At 45.5% G+C, this 19,193-nt stretch overlaps 1 protein-coding gene across 6 annotated transcripts in view; it reads left to right on the top strand.

Moving 5' to 3' along the window:
• The window catches only part of GRAMD1B (GRAM domain containing 1B), a 212,384-nt gene that overhangs the window by 166,015 nt on the left and 27,176 nt on the right, over window positions 1–19,193 (top strand). For 5 of the 6 annotated variants that reach the window (XM_023558225.2, XM_064268926.1, XM_064268925.1 and 2 more), the window contains 6 exons: window positions 7,088–7,172; window positions 7,715–7,818; window positions 8,612–8,707; window positions 9,977–10,057; window positions 12,394–12,509; window positions 14,493–14,649. In XM_023558225.2, the coding sequence (XP_023413993.1) occupies window positions 7,088–7,172; window positions 7,715–7,818; window positions 8,612–8,707; window positions 9,977–10,057; window positions 12,394–12,509; window positions 14,493–14,649 (639 nt within the window). Of the gene's footprint in view, window positions 1–3,490; window positions 3,655–7,087; window positions 7,173–7,714; window positions 7,819–8,611; window positions 8,708–9,976; window positions 10,058–12,393; window positions 12,510–14,492; window positions 14,650–19,193 lie in introns of those variants that run through there. The other variant, XR_002787738.2, reaches the window with a different exon arrangement.

The raw sequence follows: 19,193 nt of genomic DNA, 5'->3' as shown, positions 1-19,193 counted from the left end.
CCTGTGGAATGGACCAGGAGGTCTGAGTGGCATAGATTTCAGAGCAAGAGAACAAAGCTTTGTAGGAATATTATGGGGGGAGGGTGGGCAGTGGGGAGTGAAGAAATTGCTGGTACTGAAAAGAGAAGCTGCTGATGATAGCCTTGGCAGGCTGACATCTTGTTCTGAGAATTAACTCTGCTTTCCCCACCTTTTCCCCACCACTGTCCATCTCACCTCTGGTATTTACACATTACCTGAACAGCCTTCCTGACCCATGCCCAACCTTGACTTCCTTCAGAATTATTCTGTCTCCCCTCTCCCTTTCCACATTACATCCAGTCCACCACCAATCTTTCTCTTTTCTTTGCTCAGTTATCTCCCCCTTTCTCCTCTGTCCCCTTGTCCACATCTGGCTTCTCTCTACCTGGACTCGGTTAGAAGACCAGGGTTCCCTTTGAGGGTCTTACTGGTTTCTTCCTAGATGAGGTCATTGCTCTACCAGAATCCATCTGTTGTTCTCCTGAGTTCCTCTGCCCCTGCCCTCCCTCCTGCCATCCCCTGCGATGGAGTACCACTTGGTCCCAGTTCCCTGTGTTTGCCATAGGGTTAATGTTTAGCCCAGGGCCAATTCCCTTTCCCCAGACTCATACCTGCCCTGCCCAACCCTTATGTGAGCAGGCAGAGCTGACAAAGACTGGTGCAGACTGAGACTCATCTCCCAGGCTGTTAGCTCTTTGGGTGTATCCTGCCCCTGTCTCACCCTTTCTCAGCCTAACAGTCACCAGCTCGAATGGTAGTAATACTCGTGTGTTTCCGAGGAATGACTGTAAGGTATCTAGGACCTCTGTTAACTTCTCCCACCTAGATCCTGGGGTCTGGTGTGGCCAGGAGAGAGGCATTGTGGTCACCCTGGGAGATGGAGCTGCTGTGCTCTCTTGTCACACTGCTCAGGACAGGCAGGGTGGGGAGGAGCTCGGACACGTGCAGGAGGTGTTGGCAGGGACTGGGGTCCTGAGAACCCGTGGGTATAGAATTAGGATCTGTGTGTACGTGCACATAGAAGATGCAGTGTAAATAGGAACAATTTTAGAGGTACATATGGAGTGTCATAGTTATCTAGTGCAGCCATAACAGAAATACCACAAGTGGATGGCTTTAACAAAGAGAAATTTATTTCTTCACAGTAAAGTAGGCTGAAAGTCCAAACTCAGGACGTCAGCTCCAGGGGGAGGCTTTCTCTCACTGTCAGCCTTCTCATCAATCTTCCTCTGGACTAGGAGCCTCTCTGCACAGGCACCCCAAGTCCAAAGGATGCTCTCTGCTCCCAGGACAGCTTTCTTGGTGGTATGAGGTTCCCCTGTCTCTCTGCTCACTTCTCTCTTTTTTATCTCAAGAGATTGTCTCGAGACACAATCCAGTCTTGTAGATTGAGCCCTGCCTCACTAACACAACTGCCACCTGTCCTCCCTCATTTACATCACAGAGGCAGGATTTACAACATGTAGGAAAATCACACAATACCAGGAATCATGGCCCAGCCAAATTAATACACACATTTTGTGGGGGGACATAATTCAGTCCATGACAAGGAGTATATTTATTTGGCGCACTTGATATTTGGAATGCATCATGCTAAGTGTAGAGATAGGCTGTTTAAGACAGATGTTTCCTGGGGAAGCTGGTGGTCTGTGGAGTAAGCTACTGCCTGTGGTGAATAGAGGCAGCATTTGCTTCTGGGAAGGACTCAAGATTCTTCTTTCTCTCTTTTCTCCAACACTGTTTACCCAAGAGAACCCAGGTTCCTCTGAATCAGAGTCTTTGGGCTTGGGACCTGGGAATAGACATTTTTCCATGTGCTCGCTTGTTTAAGTGCACTGAAGTTTGAGTGCTACTGAACTGAGTTACTGGGACTCCAAGGACAAGGCACCCTTCATCCCTGAGGTGGGAAAAGCTGGGGAGGTGAGGGAGGTGCCCTGTTGGTTACAAGGCTCTGAATTTTCCTGGGGATCAGTGATGAGGGCAGCTTGGGAATCCAAATCTTTCCAGCCCTGTGGTCTCATCCTTGTCCCGAGCTTCTCTGTCTGGAGCCTGACTTGCCCCCGTTGGCTGAGCCCCCATTCCTTTCCCAGAGAGCTCCGCTTCCCTGCAGCTGGCACTTTCCTTTTGACTGGGGCCAAATTCTCTGCTCTTTGCATTGCTGCTTTGCCCTCAAGGTCTGAGCAGCTGTCTGGGAATCCTCTTGGCCTCAGATCCCCTCCTGCTTGTGCTGGAGGTGTCGGGCAGGGTCTTTGGAAAGGGAAGGAGTGCCTCAGACAAGCCCAAAGCTGTGGACCTCAACTTCTGCAGATCACGTCACAACTTCACCACCACCCCCCACCCCCGCCCCCGCCCGCCTGCCTGTCTGAAACGACAGCAGCCAGACTCCCAAATCTCAGGAAGCTAGTGGATGGATGGGTTAGTGAGGGGAGAGTGTGTCTCCAAAGACATTCCTGTCTGAGTGTCAGATTTCAGATTTCATCCTCACAGCAGTGCCCTGACACCTCCGCCTTCCCCCAACCCCCCCTCAGAGCTCTGGCCAGCAACTTTCCATTGCAGGAAACATCTGCTGGGGGTGGGGTGGGGGGAAAACCAGGCTCGGCTGGGGGTTACTGGAGGACATTGGCTAGGACCATCACCCAGATCCTGTAACCTGAAGCATGTGTAGGGCTCTGGCCCTGCCCGCCCACCAGCCTTGTCTCCCTCCCTCCTGTCACGGGTGACTAACAAAGAAGTTGTTTGCTGGTCAGCTGAGAGGAGCACAGTGTGGAAGGAAAGGGGCACAGCGGGTGTGTGGAGGGTGACAGCAGGTCCTGTGGCCACAGCCCGTGGTGTTAGTCATGGCTGCCACTGCCCACCCAGGATAGGAGGTTGCCACTCTGTGGGACAGGTCAGAACTGGGGAGCTGGGCGTCAGGCTCCCTCTGGGGTTTGAGACAAGCTATGAGTCACCCTGCCACGTGTGAGTGACCGGTGGGGATGGACCTCTGGACCCTGCTGTGGGGTCATCCTCTCCCTGCTTGAAACCTGTCTGTTCACCTGGGGCCTGCTGTTCAGAGCCTTCAGCCAGCCCATGCACCTGCCTTGTCGTCTGCATACTCTGGCCTTCAGCTGGACCCCAGGAGTGAGTCTGCACGAACCAGGAGGAGGTGCCACGCCACGCCCTGCTGTGGTTCCCTCAGCTCAGAGACCAGGCATACTATCAGGGAGCTGAATAGAACAAAGCAGAATCTGGCATGAGGAACGAGCCGGCCAGCTTGCCCCACGAACCATGCTGACTGTACCCTCTCACTCTTGAGGGTTTGAGCTGGGAACAGAGCTCTCCGAAAGGAAAGGAGGTTAGGTGGGAGCACCACACACCCTCTGCCTAGAAGCCAGAGGCCACCCATCTGTTCAGTCCAGTGAGACTGATTTCTTTTATCCTGTGGTGACAGTAGGGGATCTGGTATCAAGGTAGTGGTTTCATTGGACAGGGAAGCCGTGGGAAGCTATGGACTCTTTCATGGAATCTGGGGTCCTCTGGAGCCTCCTGCTGGAGCAGGAAAGACCATATTTGCGGTGGTACCTGAAGAAGTTTTATGACTTACCTGCTGGTACTGAACACTGTTGCTGGCTTGGATCTGAAGAAATCCCAGCCGTGAGTGTGCGACCTCATTTCTCTGTGTCTGTGTGACAGCTCTGTTGTACTCTTATCATTCTCCACCTTGCTTTGCCACCCAAGGGTCCAAGATTTGACAATCCTTGAGCCAAAATTCCTTGGCCATTTTGACTTAAAATAGATATACCTTGTATCTGGAGGAGATGCTTTAAGAGCACGGAAGTGGAAGGCGCAGGGGGCTCATGGTCTCTCGCATCAGGAAGGGTGCATCTTGGTAGGCGCCAGCATATCCATTTAATGTATCTCTGTACCTTATACTGTCTGGTAGGGAAAGCAGGCCTGCGATCCACATTGGCAGGCTACTATTTATTTGCAAGCTTGAATTAAGCATTCTCTATTTTTTATCACTATAAAGGGAAACCCTGGTGGTGTAGTGGTTAAGTGCTACGGCTGCTAACCAAAGGGTCGGCAGTTCGAATCTGCCAGGCGCTCCTGGGAAACTCTATGGAGCGGTTCTACTTTGTCCTATAGGGTCGCTATGAGTCAGAATTGACTCGATGGCACTGGGTTTGGTTTTTTAGTTTATCACTATAAAGAGTGGCGAACACCAGAGGCCACGGCTGGATCTGCCCTCCTTTCCCCGCACTGAGACAGCTTGGAGAGGAGATGACTGAATCCCTTGATTTGCTTGCAGTTTGGTGAATATGACCAGATCCCCCCACACCTCCACCTCTGTAGATGTCTGAGTTTGTTGTCAATTGGATATGAGAGAAGCAAAGGTGAGAGGCCAACCTGGAAAGAAAATCAGAAATAGGAGGACTTCTGGGCTTCAGGTACTTGGCTCCTTCGTGGCCAGTTTTACCTGAAGGGGGCTTGGGGCCACCTGGTAGGCTGGTCCTCAGGCTGATATTGGAACTTTATAAATAAAAAGACCCTCTAGGACCATGGAAGGCTGGTAGGGGCCTCCAGAGCAGGTGAACAGCTCATCCCCAAGAGGGTGCTATTCTGGGGCATCCACGGTGTTTCCCTCTTGGCACGAGTACTATAAGCAGTTACTCTGCTTGAGGCAACATGGAGTAAAGACCAGGAGCTCTGAGCCAGATGGCCTTGGTTCATACTCACTTTCCCACTCAGCATCTGGGTACCTTGGGTCAGTTGCTTAACTGTTCCATGCCTCAGTTTCCTCATTTGTTAAATGGAACAATAAAAGCAGCCCAGTGATCAAACAAACAGGCATATATGAAGGAGCTATGTTCTATAGGGTCGCTATGAGTCAGAATCGACTTGATGGCGATGAGTTTTTGAGTTATGACAGTGTGTGCTGCATACTCATTACATGTTAGCTCTGGAAGGTCAGTTAGACACGATTGAGAACTTTCTAAAACCATTAATGGAATTCAGTATATGGACTCTTTGTTCTTAGAGGCCAGAGGGCCATCTAGATTGGGTATCTCAGCACTAGTTTGAAACTAATATAGGAGCCAAATAAACGTTGTGTCCTGAGATCTTTTCCAGCCATGGCTGTCATGGGGTGGGCTGGCAGTCAGGTATTGACTGCTACTGTCCAGTGATTTTTGAGGTTTGGGCTCTATGACAGTGTAGCATTTGGGAAGGTAACCGGCTATTGCAAGTGTAACTCATTTTATAAATACGCCAAGAACAAAAGTTTAAAATTCAAATAAACTATAGACAAAGTGGCTGAAAACACTGTCTTCTCTCTGTCTTCTGGAAAACCTTCTCAAACTAAAGCCATGCCTTTTTCTCTTCCCCTAAGTTCCGGAAAGGAGCCCTGGTGGTGGTACAGTGGCTAAGCACTTGACTGCTAAATGTAAGGTTGGCAATTTGAACCCACCCAGTGGCTCCAGGAGAGAAAGACTTGGCGATCTGCTCCCATAAAGATTACAGCCTGTCCCTATGGGGCAGCTCTATTCAGTCACATGGAGTCGCTATGAGTCAAAGCAGCAACAGCTTCTGGAAATGTTCCCAGATGGTGCAAATGGTTTGTACTCGACTGTTAACCTAATGGTTGACAGTTCAAAGCCACCCAGTGGCACCACAGAAGGAAAGGCCTGGAGATCTGCTTTTGTTAAGATGGCAGCCAAGAAAACCCTATGAAGTAGTTCTGTTCTGTAATACATGGGCTTGCCATGAGTCATAATCAACTTGACGGCAACTAACAACAACAGCAGCTTCCTGAAAGACTTCTATTCCCCATAGTACAAAACCACTGAGCCACTTAGCTCAGGTGGTCAGTGTGCTAATAATATGGGCAAGGCTACAGCCTCTGCTTCCATGTGGGACATTGAGCTTTGCGGAAAGGCAAAAATGAAAAGTCCTAAGCTCATTCCAGTGTCAGCACAGCTGTATGCCCGTGGGTACCCAGGGAAGAGAATGAGAAAGTCTAAGTGGCCAAGAACTGTCTGTCACCGTGGCCAGAAGGGCTGTGCATGCACTCCTGGTGGAGGGTCATCAGCATTGTCTGTGCATAAGGGGGTCAACAGATTGTCCAAGAGTGACGTGATGTGTGGCTCTTCCTGGGTTGTGCACTTGTGTTTATTTATCACCCTTAGGTGCCCTTACTCTATGGGGAACAATTTTTGTTATTGTTAGCTCTGAAAGGGTATGATTCCTACTTATTTAACTGGTTCATGAAATTTCCAAGAAGAATTTGTTAAGGCAGCTTGTGGGCATAAGAATTTGCACTGAGGCACCCATAAAAAGTTGGTTGGGTAGAGGGGGCCTCTGGCCCAGTAGACAGCAGTAGGAGGTGGGCACAGGATTCAGGCTCCAGCTCTGCCATTGACCAGCTGGGTGGCCTCAGGCAGGTGACTTCTCGTTGGCCTTAGTTTCCTCATTGGTAACGTAAGGGTTTGGTTTAGATAATCTTGTAAGGACTGGGGGAGGAAATGAAGGTTAGGTGCATCCAACGTGCAAGATGTGGTTTAAGTTCTCGGCTGATGCGTTTATTCTGGCTATAGTTGTATGTGTTGGCTCTTTGTTTTCCGTCACACACAATCAGCCAGTTGCTCACTTTGTTAGTCACAGCAATGACTTTTTCTGAGAGGTGCACTGGATACCATACTATCCCAGTGTTGCTGGGGGGATGGGAAAGCCCCCTTGAACCACTGATTCATGTCCGAGTGATGCTGCCTTCTGGCAGGAGTCAGAAGAGCAGTAGTTGGTCTGGTGGGTCCCCTGATGCTCCCTGGAGGTGTTCCTCCTTTCTTTTCTGAGAATGTACTATGGGCCCCTGATTGGTAGGTCTGACTTCCTCTCATTGGCAAACACTGAATATAAAGCCTTTCGTAGCCTCAAGTTCTCTCCACTCCATTGTTCTGTACCAAGTCACCTTTGCTTACCCCGGCCTCCCAGCCTATATGGGATAGTAGAGCCTCATCTTTGCCTTTCCTCCATGTAAGCAACTGTTCTTCCTGCACACAGAACCTGGGTACATCCTGCCATTGTCTTGCAGGTGTTAAGCCCCACTTACAAGCAGAGAAATGAAGACTTCAGAAAACTCTTTAAGCAACTTCCAGACACAGAGCGCCTCATCGTTGGTAAGCTGGGTGACCTCACGGGGAGCAGGGAGGATGTTGGGAAGTCCCAGGGAGAGCACTCAGACTGCTTCTATCTAGAGAAAGAAGCTGGCTCAGAGCCAGCCTGTCTCCATCTGGGAACAGGGAGAGAGGATGTCCAGATCACTTACCCTATCAATTGAGGCTCCAGGCTGGGCCCCAAGTCTGTGACAGCCTCTAGATCCCACCTAGAAGGAATCATGGCACTCTTATCTCTGCAGATGGCAAGGAACCCAAGAGGTTGGGAGTAGCTAGAGATGGGGGCGGGGGGTGATGGTGAATTTCATTGGCCTTTTCTGCCTGTAGCTTTCTTGCCCTCCTGTGCTGTCTCATTCATACTTTGATTCATTCACAGCGTTTATCACATCCTCCATGTTCCTGATCGTGAGATGCTAGGGCATTCCTTGTTGGTGGTGGGCTGTTGGGTCCCCGAGTGCTGTTGGGAGGAGTGACCTGCCTAGTGTGCAGTGGTTTGCTGAACGTGTTCCCTGCCTCTGAGCTCACTGTTCTCCATCCACCCGCAGATTACTCATGTGCTCTCCAAAGAGACATTCTTCTTCAGGGCCGACTCTACCTCTCTGAAAATTGGATCTGCTTCTACAGCAACATCTTCCGCTGGGAAACTCTGGTAAAGACCTAGGCTTGCTCCTTGGGCTGTCCCTTGACCATGGCTGAGCAAGCTTCCCCACTTTCTCCCTTCTGCTGACTTAATGCTCAACCAAAAGCCTTTGCCTAGTTAACAAAAACATGCCCCTGAATCTTGAAGGATACCCAATTCTGAGTCCCAGTAAAGAGATCCCCTCTACCAGGCCTTCCTCTCCCTTCCTCTTGGGTGTGGAAGAGAATGTGAAGAGCATTTGCTTTTGGGAAAGGCAGTAAGTATCTGGCACAGATCACTGCAGAAGGCAGCATAGCAAAGAGAGCCTTGGCCTTGAGACTCAGAAATGCTGGCTTCTACGCTTTCTGAGAGCTGCAGGTCATTAGCTGTATGATGTTAGGTTAGTCTTTTATTCTTTCTTTGCGTCTGTTTCCTCATCTTAGAAAATAAGGTGAGGGAAAGATAAAGTAGACTTTTATGGTCCCAACCAGTACAATGTTTCACAATTCTTTACATGGCAAATAGTGATGTGGCCTTTCCAAATTTAGTAGATTGTATAGAAATGGGAAAGCACCCTGGTCCAAGAATCACAATATCCTTGGCCTCTCAGTGAGGCTCAGTTACTACCTAGTTGTGTGGCCTCTATGGAATGAGGGGCTAAACCAGATGATCTCTGGTTTAGGAGGTCCCTTCTAGGTTTAGAAATAATGTGAGCTGTGATCTGCTTTCCTCTGTCTGATCTGGTACCATGAGAACACTCTTTGCTTGACTGTAATGCTTCCTCTTGCTTGTTGTGCATCCTCTCTCCCGGCGGGGATGCCAGCTGACAGTCCGTTTGAAAGACATCTGCTCCATGACTAAAGAAAAAACAGCTCGTCTCATTCCCAATGCCATCCAAGTTTGCACTGACTCGGAAAAGGTAAGTGGAGTCTAACCCTGAGCTCCCTACTCTTCCCACACCCCACTCCCCTTACTCTCTTATTTCTGCCCTTAAATTGCATTAATTGTGGCTGTTAGAATTGGGGTGGGGGATGCAGATTGCAGGAGGTACCTCCCTAGTGTGCGGGGTAATTGGAGTCCGAGCAGGGGTGAGGGTGGAGGGGCAGAACATTAAACATGGAGCCAGAACACCTGAATTGTCTTGTGACAGTAGACATGTTGTTTAACTTCTCTGAGCCTCAATTTTCTCATGTGTAAAATGGAGCCAGCAAGACCTGTTGTTTGACAGAGCCTTGAAATGCCATCATATATTTAAAAACACTGAATTGTAGAGTGCTATACAAATGCAAGTGGTTAGGATTATGTCTCAGCCTAGAGGATGATCTCTCAAGGAGGTCATCAGAGGAGTCTGATAGGATATGATTGTCCAGATCCTATGGGAAAAATTTGTTAGATACAATTTAGGGCATAGAAAATACTGTGACCTTTGACCTTTAAAAGAACCTGAAGATGAATAGAGTTAGGACTAGGTGCGAAATAGGTTTCTGCTGAAGACAAGGTCTACAGTTCCCTTGGATTTGGGCAGTTTAGTGGCTTTGGGGTCAGATGGTTCAGTTCTGGTTCTGGCACTCGCCATCTTTCTGATTATACAAGATGCTGCACCTTGTCTCTGTTTTCTGTATTACATGTTAGCAGTTATGTTTACTTGCCAAGGCTTTTGTGCAGTTTAAATGAAGCAGCATTTATGGAGGGACTTGTACGTGTTCAGTAAAACCTTGGTTTCTGTTACCTTCTTCTTGCTTGTGATACGGGGGCGTGCTAATGTGTAAGCTCCGCAGGGGCGGGGATCTCTTTCTGTTTTGTTCACTGATAATCCCTCAGATACTTAGAATACTGCCTGGTAGCTACTAATACTCAAGTATTAGTTGAATACCAAGTTTCAGTAGATAGTAGGAAATTTTTAATATGGAGTTGAAAATTTCAAACTAGAGAGAAAAGACTTAAGGAGAGCTCTGGTGATAACTGAAGGATGTGGCTACAGTGAGAACTTAGAATTCCCAGTTACTTGGGCCTTCAGTGTGTGACCCCCTTTCCTAAAGTCCCTGTGCCATGATCACGGATGACTAAGAATTAGTAGTATTTTGGGGTGAAATTGTGAAGTTTTCTTAAAGGAAGGAGCATTGTGTCTCCATTCATTACATTGTAAGTCTGAACAGGCCTCTCTTAACCATTTTCTCTTCTAATCTAGCACTTTTTCACATCATTCGGGGCCCGAGATAGGACATACATGATGATGTTCCGGCTCTGGCAGAATGCTCTCCTTGAAAAGGTAAGTCCTGCCCAGCTGCTTCCTTCAGACTCAGTGTGTACATCCCCTTCAGATTCAGCGTGTACATCCACCAAGAATGTTATTTCTCTCTGCGGGTAGACCCCATGGAGAGAGCTGTTTTCACCGTGGTATTGGCCACTGCCAAAGATGCCCGTGTCTCCTCGTGGTACTGGAAATCCCCCAGACTTGCTGCGAGTCGTTCCCTCCCGCAATGGTAGTATTGCCCTGAGCCCTGAAAGTGGTATATCCTGTCATGTGAATGGTCTCAAGAGTAAGATACACACCCTCAGGCACTTCATGGCCACCAACTGACAACGCTATGAGGAGACATGGAAGGAGGGTGGCGTCATGGTCTCTGCCCTGAGAGAGCTCCCACTCAGGTGGAGTTGGAGTGTTGGAGAACAATCTCCAGTCCAGAGAAAAAGACATAAGAAAACATACATACATACATACATATATATGGATATATATATATAGGTTTTGACATGTATGTATATAAATATATGCATAAATCTGCCTGAACTCTTGCCCAAATTCATTACTCTCTAGAGAAAATTGAGTAGATACCTTATTTCGAGTTTCTTCTAACCTGAGAACCTGTAGTCCTGTTATAAAAACTGATAACTTATTTGAGATCCTCTGCCTTAATTAGCTATCAAGAATGGTAAAATGATAATGTGTTTGAGTCTCCACTGGCAGGTTTGAATTTTCAGTCCCTTACTTACTGTCATTTCTAAAGAAGACATGGGGTCACATGTATGGTTCACAGATGCCCTCGAAGAAGAGCTGTGAGAATTCTGCCTGATGAACAGGGTCTGCTAACTGTGCCTGTCCTGATGATGGTCAGACAAGCTGGGCCAGGTGGTCAGCCCAGGGATGGCCACATAGGTGAGGTGACTTGTAAAGAAGGGTAGGACATAGTTCAGGAGAGAGGCCAGTGTGTCCCAGTCAGGAATGATGGTGTACATGAAGTCCAGATGAGAGAGCGGACGTCTAGGTGAAGGAGATGGAGGTGCTGCCCTCTGGTACTGTAAGGGACAATTCAGAGAGATCCCACTGCAAATCCTGCCAGCCCGGGGATGGGTCCTGACTATGCCATCCTGGGCAATTCTCCTAAGTCAAAGAACCAGAACTCTGGCTCATGGCATCCCCCTAGATGCCTACTTCTTAGCCATACCTTGAAAGAATGGGATCAGGGAGCTTCCAAATTCCTTATGAAAACTCTTGGTGGCCAATATTCCTTAAGTTTGTTTTTGTTTTTTTAAGATATTGACTGTTGCTGTTTTTCTTAATGTTCTTGCCCTCTTTTTCATGTGCTGATCCCTCTTACCTTCTCCCTTCCTCCCAACCTAAGCCTTATTCATGGCCTGTGATCTTTATCTCTCTCCGAAAACTCTGAGCCCCAGGAAAATTCAATCCCAGTAGCAATACAGCACAGTGTTTTTATGGAGGTCATGGAGCTCTGGTGGCACAGTGGTTAAAAGCGCAGCTGCTAACCAAAAGGTCAGCAGTTCGACTCCACCAGCCGCTCCTTGGAAACCCCATGGAGCAGTTCTGCTCTGTCCTGTAGGGTCGCTATGAGTCAGAATCGACTTCGCAGCAACAGGGTTTTGGTGTTGTATGGAGGCACTTGGTGCAATTAGGAGAAATTAGAACTGATGAGTAGAATTTCAGGTAAACGGATTCTGCTTTAGAATAAAAAAGAAAGTTTTCAGGTAGCAGAGAGAGGGTTGAATGAAATGACTTTTCAGGCCCCTTAAACAGTAAGAATGTGGGACTGTTTTAACCACAGGAACCCTCCGGCAATGGAATGGGCTGTCTTTGAGGTACAACCTCGTTCTTGGAAGTGACCCAGCCAGGGCCAGGGCCTCGTAGCCACCATCCTTATAGAATATTTCAGTGGAGGGTGGGAGACTAGGTTAGGAGACCTTTGGCTTTCTGCAGAGTGCAAATCAGAAGCTCAACGCCTTTGTATTCTACCCTCAGTGTCTCCGTGGCCCCAGGTAACGTTGGTCTATACCCCATAATGCTAGACCTCATCAGTAGGCACAAAAGATGGGGCAGTTACCATCCTCAGGAGGACAGTCTGTCTGATTCTGCGAACTCAGTTGAAGGCACAGGCAAGGAATGACCAAGTTTGTGGTTTTGCTAGAACCAGCCTTCAACCTGGAAAATATGGATCTTTGCTGAGATCCTTGAGAGGAAGAAGGTGGAAGAGGTTGTCAGGGAGCCTGCTGCTGGTTCAGTTAGGGAGAGGCAAGTCAAGGTCAATGCCTCTGCTTAGAGATGGGGACATGAAGGGGGAAGGATCTGAGTTGCTTGTTTTCTCCCGGCAGCCTCTATGCCCCAAGGAGCTCTGGCACTTTGTTCACCAGTGCTACGGGAATGAGTTGGGGCTGACCAGCGATGACGAGGACTATGTGCCCCCTGATGACGACTTCAACACGATGGGGTAAGCTGAGAGCAGGTTGCCCAGGGAATCAGGAGTCCTCTCAGATGAGGAGCCCCTGAGGAGGAGGTAGGATGGTAGTGAAGTCCTCAGTGGGATGGTGACATCTAAGTAAGGACCCAAAGGAAGTGAATCATGGGGATACCTGAGAGGAGAATATGCCAGGGAAGAATGAGCAGACCAATGTGGCTGGGCAGAATGAACAAGGGAAAGAGGTAGGGGATGAGGTCAGGGGGTAGAGGGGCCAGATTCTGAGGGTGTTTTGGCCAAAGCAATGATTGACTTTTATTCAGAGTGAGATGAGAAGCCAAGAAAAGGTTTTGAACAGACGATAAGATCTGATTTAACGTTTTAACAGGATCTCTCTGGCTTCTGTGTTGAACATAGACTGAAGGGGAACAAAGACAGAAGCAGAGAGACCAGTTAAGAGGCTACTGAATTCTTTAGTTAATTTAGATGAGAGATGATAATGGTTTGGAGGACAAGGGTAACAGTAAAAATGGTGAAAAGTGGTTCGTTTCTGAATATTTTGAAGATGGAACCAGAAATATTTTGAAGGATTTGCTGACGGATCAAATGTGTGGGATGTGAGAGAAAGGAAGGAAGCAAGTATGACTTTAAGTTTTTGGTTTCACCATCTGGAAGAATGGAGTTGCTCCAAGCTGAGAAGGACAGTATAGGCAGAGCAGGTTTTAGGGGAGGATCAGGAGCTTGATTTTAGGCAAGTTCAGATGGAGATGACTGTTAGCCAAGTAGAGATGTCACATAAGCAGTTCAGTATATGAGTGTGGAGTACAAAGGAGAAGCCTGGGCTAGAGACATAAACTCAGGAGTTATTAGTGGATAGCCATGAGACTGGCTGAAATCTCCAAGTGGGTATAACAAGAAGTCCAAGCTCTGGTCATGGCCACTCGAATGCAAGGAAGGAGCAGCAAAGGAGATCATGAAAAAGCATCCAGTGAGGCAAGAGGAACACTAGGAGAGTTTACTATCCTGGAGCCTTGGCAGTAGTGTGAGAGGCACTGGGCAATGAAAGCAAATAAAGAGCACTACTTTTTTTTTTTTTTAATGTAGTGTATAGACCTGGGCTTCAGTACTGATTCTGAACTTAACAGTGGTATCACCTAACCTCTGTGAGTCTCCATTCGATTATCTCTAAAATGCACATAATGATTGACTTACAGTTGTTGTGGGTCCAGATAAGGTAATATGTGATAAGAGTATGGTAAAATACAAGTCAGGTGTTGATGATGATGATAACGATGGTAAGGATGATGATTGTTTCCTTATGGGAGGCTACAGTGGCATTCCCCAGGTGCACTTTCATCTGAAGAGGGTTTCCCTCAGGTGTATAATGTAGAGAAGTTAACTAATTATGATTCAAAATTTAGGCAATACCACTGATAGAGCACTTGGTGTTCAGAGCCCTGTCCTAGTCATTGTGTGGGAAATAGAGTGTATGCTCAGAGCCCATATATCTGATTCAGATGGTCAGGTTGGAATGCGTACCAGTGGATAAAATAGTTAATAATGGTAAGAAGTCCCTGGGTTAAGCGTTCAACCACTGACCAAAAAGTTGGCAGTTCTAACTCACCCAGAGGCACCTCAGAAGACAGGCCTGGGGATCTGCTTCTAAAAGGTCACAGCCTTGAGTTGCCATGGGTCAGAATTGACTTGACAGCAACTGGTATGGTCATATTTAGGTGTAGGGATAAATCTGAGGGTGCTTTAGAAAGGTGAGTTTGGAGCCAGAAATTTTATGTGGGTGGAAAGTGGTGTGTGGGAAGGAGATTTCAGGGGAACAAGGAGAAAGGAGAAGTTTTTGGTAAGACAAAAAGCGTATACAGCAGAGCAAAGAAACAGAAAAGCCCATAGTTTTGGATGGGTAGATAGGTCTGAGGTTCTTAGAATAGCTGGTGGTTTTGACCACCGAGGAAATGTGAGCTCACTGGTGTCTTCTCTCCCATCACCCTGCCCAATCCTCAGCTACTGTGAGGAGATTCCCATAGAAGAGAATGAAGTGAATGACAGCTCATCTAAAAGCAGCATAGAGACCAAGCCAGATGCCAGTCCACAGCTGCCTAAGAAATCCATCACCAACAGCACACTGACTTCCACAGGGAGCAGCGAAGCTCCCGTCTCGGTATGGACAGGAGCCCTTTGCTTCCACCCCAGTCCAGTAGCCGGTGCTTCCTAGCTTCGTTTACTCCACAGGATCTCATCCTGAGGAGTGAGTAGAGGCAGAGTTTGTTATATTGAGCTTATCTAAGGAGGTACCCTGGAGCAGGTGGGGCTCTCTGCATTCTGATAATATAGTCCCAGGGTCCAGAGCTGGGTTCTCGGTGCCTGGGGTGCAAGATTTTGTTTAAATTCTGAAAGGATGGAAACCATTGCAGAGAGCTTCTCCCTTCACTTTGCTTTGTATAGCTTTTGAACTTATGGGCCCATCTTAGGCCACTTCCCATGTTCCTTCTCAATATTTTTGCCAGTGTCTTCCCCTGACCTAATGTAGAAGAGGTCCAGAGTTTGCTGCTAAAGCCAGATATAATGTGGTGTTATGCTCAGAATTCCTGACCCAAGTCCATTATGTGAGGTTTGCTCTTGGTGAGTACTCCAAATCAGCCCATCTTAAGGTTCTCTAGAGAAATAGGACCAGTAAAGTGCATATAAACATAGGGTCCCTGGCTGGTGCAAATGGTTTGCACTCTGCTGGTAACCAAAAGGTTGGCAATTTGAGCCCACTCAGTGGCACCACAGAAGAAAAGGCCTGAAAATCTGCCTCCATAAAGATTACAACCAAGAAAACTCTATGGAGCAAAACAAACTAAGCCTAAATCTACCAGAATAAAGGCAATAACAAAGATCGGAGTAGATATAAATAAAATCAAAACCAGAAAAACAAACAAACAAAAAAATACAATAATAATAGAATCAATAAAATCAGAAGCTGGTTCTTTGAAATAATCAATAAAATTGACAAACCATTAGCTAGACTGACAAAGGGAAAAAGAGAAATAATGAAAATAAAAAATGAAAGAGGGAACATTACAACTAAACTGATAGAAATAGAGAATTATGACAGAGTATTATGAACAACTGCATGGCAATGAACTGGACAACCTAGATCAAATGGACAAATTCTTAGAAGCACACAGCCTACCCAAACTGACTCAAGAGGAAATAGTCTCAACTGACCCATAACAAGTGAATAGATTGAATCAATGATTAGAAACCTCCCAACCAAAAAAAAGTCCAATACTGTTTAAACTCTTCCAAAAGATAGAGAAGAAAGGAATGCTCTCTAATTCATCCTATGAAGCAAACATAACTCTGATATCCAAGCCATACAAAAACAGCACAAACAAACAAACTACAGGTCAATGTCTCTCATGAATATAGATGCAAAAATCTCAAACAAAATATTAGCGAACAGAATCCAACAGCATGTTAGAAGAGTCATACACCATAACCAAGTGAGATTTATTTCAGGAATGCAGGGATGGTTCAACATTAGAAAATCAATCATACTGCATCAATAGAACAAAGGAAGAGAGCCACACAATCATCTCTATGGATTCAGAAAAAGCATTTGATAAAATCTAACACGCTTTCTTGATGAAAACCCTAAAGAAGATTGAAATAGAAGGGAAATTCCTCAATATGATTCAGGGCATATATGAAAAGCCAACAGCCAACATTACACTTAATGGAGAAGGACTGCAAGCTTTCCCCTTGAAACTGGGAACAAGACAAGGGTGCTCCCTCTCACCACTTCTATTCAATATTGTATTAGAAGTCCTAGCCAGAGCAATAAGACAAGAAAAAGAAATAAAGTGTATCCAGATTGGAAAAGAAGAAGTAAAATTATCTCCATTCATGGATGATATGATCCTATACAGAAAATCCCAGAGAGTCTACAAGAAAACTTCTGGAGCTAGCAGAGGAATTCAGCAAAATTGCAGGGTACAAGATAAACAAAAAAAATCAGTTGGGTTTCTATATACCAGCAATGAGAAACCTGAAAGGGAAATTAGGGAAACAATTCCATTTACAGTAACATCTAAGAGAATAAAATACCTAGGAATAAATCTAACTGAGGACATGAAGGACTTCTTATACAATGAAAAGTATATAATATTGCTGAAAGAAATTAAAGAAGAATTAAATAAAAGGAAAGATGTCTCGTTTTCATGTTGGAAGACTTAATATTGTTAGGATGTCAATACTATCCAAAGTGATTTATAAATTCAGTGCAATCCCAATCAAGTTCCAAGAGCCTTCTTTACAGAAATAGAAAAACCCTAAAATATATATGGAATGGCAAGAGGACCCAGATAGCTAAAAAACACTGTTGAAAGAGAAGAACAAAGTGGGAAGACTCACACTTTCTGATTTTAAAACATGCTATACAGCTACAGTAATCCAAACAGCCTGGTACGGGTTTAACAATAGATATATAGACCAATGGAATAGAATTGAGAGTCCAGAAATAAACCCACACATTTATGGTCAACTGATTTTTTACAGGGGTGCTAAGTCCATTCAATGGGGAAAGAAGAGTCTCTTCAATAAATGGTGCTAGGAAGATTGGATTTCATATGCAGAAAAATGAAACAGGATCCATGCCTCACACCATACACAAACACAAATTCAAGGTGGATTAAGGGCCTAAATGTGAAAACTAAAGCCATAAAATTCTTGGAAGAAAATGCAGGGACAATGCTGTTGGGCCTAGCTTTTAACAAGGAATTATCTAATGTAATACCAAAAGCACGAACAGCAAAAAACAAAATAAATAAATAGGACCTCATAAAAATTAAAACCTTTTGTTCATCAAAAGGCTTTACCAAAAAAGTGAAAATACAAGTTACTGACTGGGAGAATATCTTCAGGAGTCATATATCTGACAAGAATCTAATAACTAAAATGTACATAAAACTTAGATAACAACAAAAAGGCAAATAACCCTATCATAAAATGTACAAATACTTGAATAGACATTTTATCAAAGAGGATATTCAAATGGCCACCAAACACTTGAAAAGATGCTTATCGTCATTAACCATTAAAAAAAAAAAAAAAAAAATTTTTTTTTTTTTTTTTTATAGAGATACAAATCAAAACCACAGTGATATACAATTTTACTCCCACTAGGATGGCTAGGCTTTTTAAAAAAGAAAATAACGAATGTTGGACAGGATGTGGGGAAGTTGGAGCCATTATCCGTTGCTGGTGGGAATATAAAATGGTGCAGCCGTTGTGGAAAACGGTGTGGTCGTTCCTCGGAAAACTAAAAATAGAACTGCCATATGACCGAGCAATTCTTCTCCTCGGTATATACCCAAACGACTTGAAAGCAGAGATTCAAAAAGAGACTTCCACACCAATGTTCATTGCAGCACTATTCACGATAACCAAAAGGTGGTGTCTTGGTCATCTAGCGCTGCTATAACAGAAATACCACAAGTGGATGGCTTTAATGAAGAGAAGTTTATTCTCTCACGGTCTAGGAGGCCCGAAGTCCAAATTCAGGGTGTCAGTTCCAGAGGAAGACTTGTTCTCTCTGTCAGTTCTGGAGGAAGATCCTTGTCATTAGTCTTCCCTTGGTCTGGGAGCATCTCAGTGCAGAAACCTCTGGTCCAAAGGATGCGCTCTGCTCCCAGCGCTGCTTTCTTGGTGGTGTGAGATCCCCCTGTCTCTCTGCTCACTTCTCTTTTTTCAATCACAAAAGAGATTGGCCTAAGAAACTCTCTAATCTTGTAGCTCTCATCAGTATAACTGCTGATTATCAGTCTTATTACATCATAGTGATAGGATTTACAACAGATAAGGAAATCACATCAGATGATAAAATGGTAGACAGTCATACAATATTGAGAATCATGACCTAGCCAAGTTGACACATATTTTGGCAGGATACAATTCAATCCATAACAGGTGGGAACAACCTAAATGCCCATTGATGAATGGATGAACAAAATGTGGTAAATACATGCAATGGAATACTACTCAGCCAGTAGGAGAAATGAAATCCTGATACATGCAACACTATGGATGGAGCTGGAAGACATTATGCTGAGTGAAACAAGTCAATCATAAAAGGACAAATGTTGTATGACCTCACTTACATAATAAGATAAGGCAAATGTATAGAGACCTAAGTTTATTATTGATTACGAGGGGTAGGAGGGAGGGGGAAAAGGGGTTAATGATGTTGGAAAAATTACATTGATTAAGGGTAGGGTTGTACAGCTGATTATTGTAATTGCTGTCAATAAGTTGTACACCTGTAAAAAGTTGAACTGGCCAAAGTGTGATAGATATATTTACAACAACAACAAAAGAGTAGCTGCTGAGGCTGCTTATGTACAACCAGACACCTCATGGGATTTGATTCCTTAGTTTGAAGGTTTAGGGCCGTGGTTTCACTGGATATCCCAGCTAACTGGCCTAATAACATGTTTAGTATTTTATTCTACCTCCTAGTTCATTGCAGTAGTGCCTGGAGTCTTAAAGCTTGCAAGTGGCCATCCAAGGCACAACAATTGGTCTCTATTCACCTGGAGCAACAGAGATAGAAGGAGAGTCAGGAATGGGAGGAGGAAATGGAATGTATGGCTAATTGCCTCCATGAACAACTGCCTCCTTTGCCGTCAGACCGGAAGAACTGAATGGTGCTAGGCTACA

This window comes from Loxodonta africana, chromosome 15, assembly GCF_030014295.1.
Source record: "Loxodonta africana isolate mLoxAfr1 chromosome 15, mLoxAfr1.hap2, whole genome shotgun sequence".
NCBI lineage: Eukaryota > Metazoa > Chordata > Mammalia > Proboscidea > Elephantidae > Loxodonta > Loxodonta africana.
Note: the sequence above shows the minus strand (reverse complement) of the source record. Positions and strands in the feature narration are given on the sequence as shown.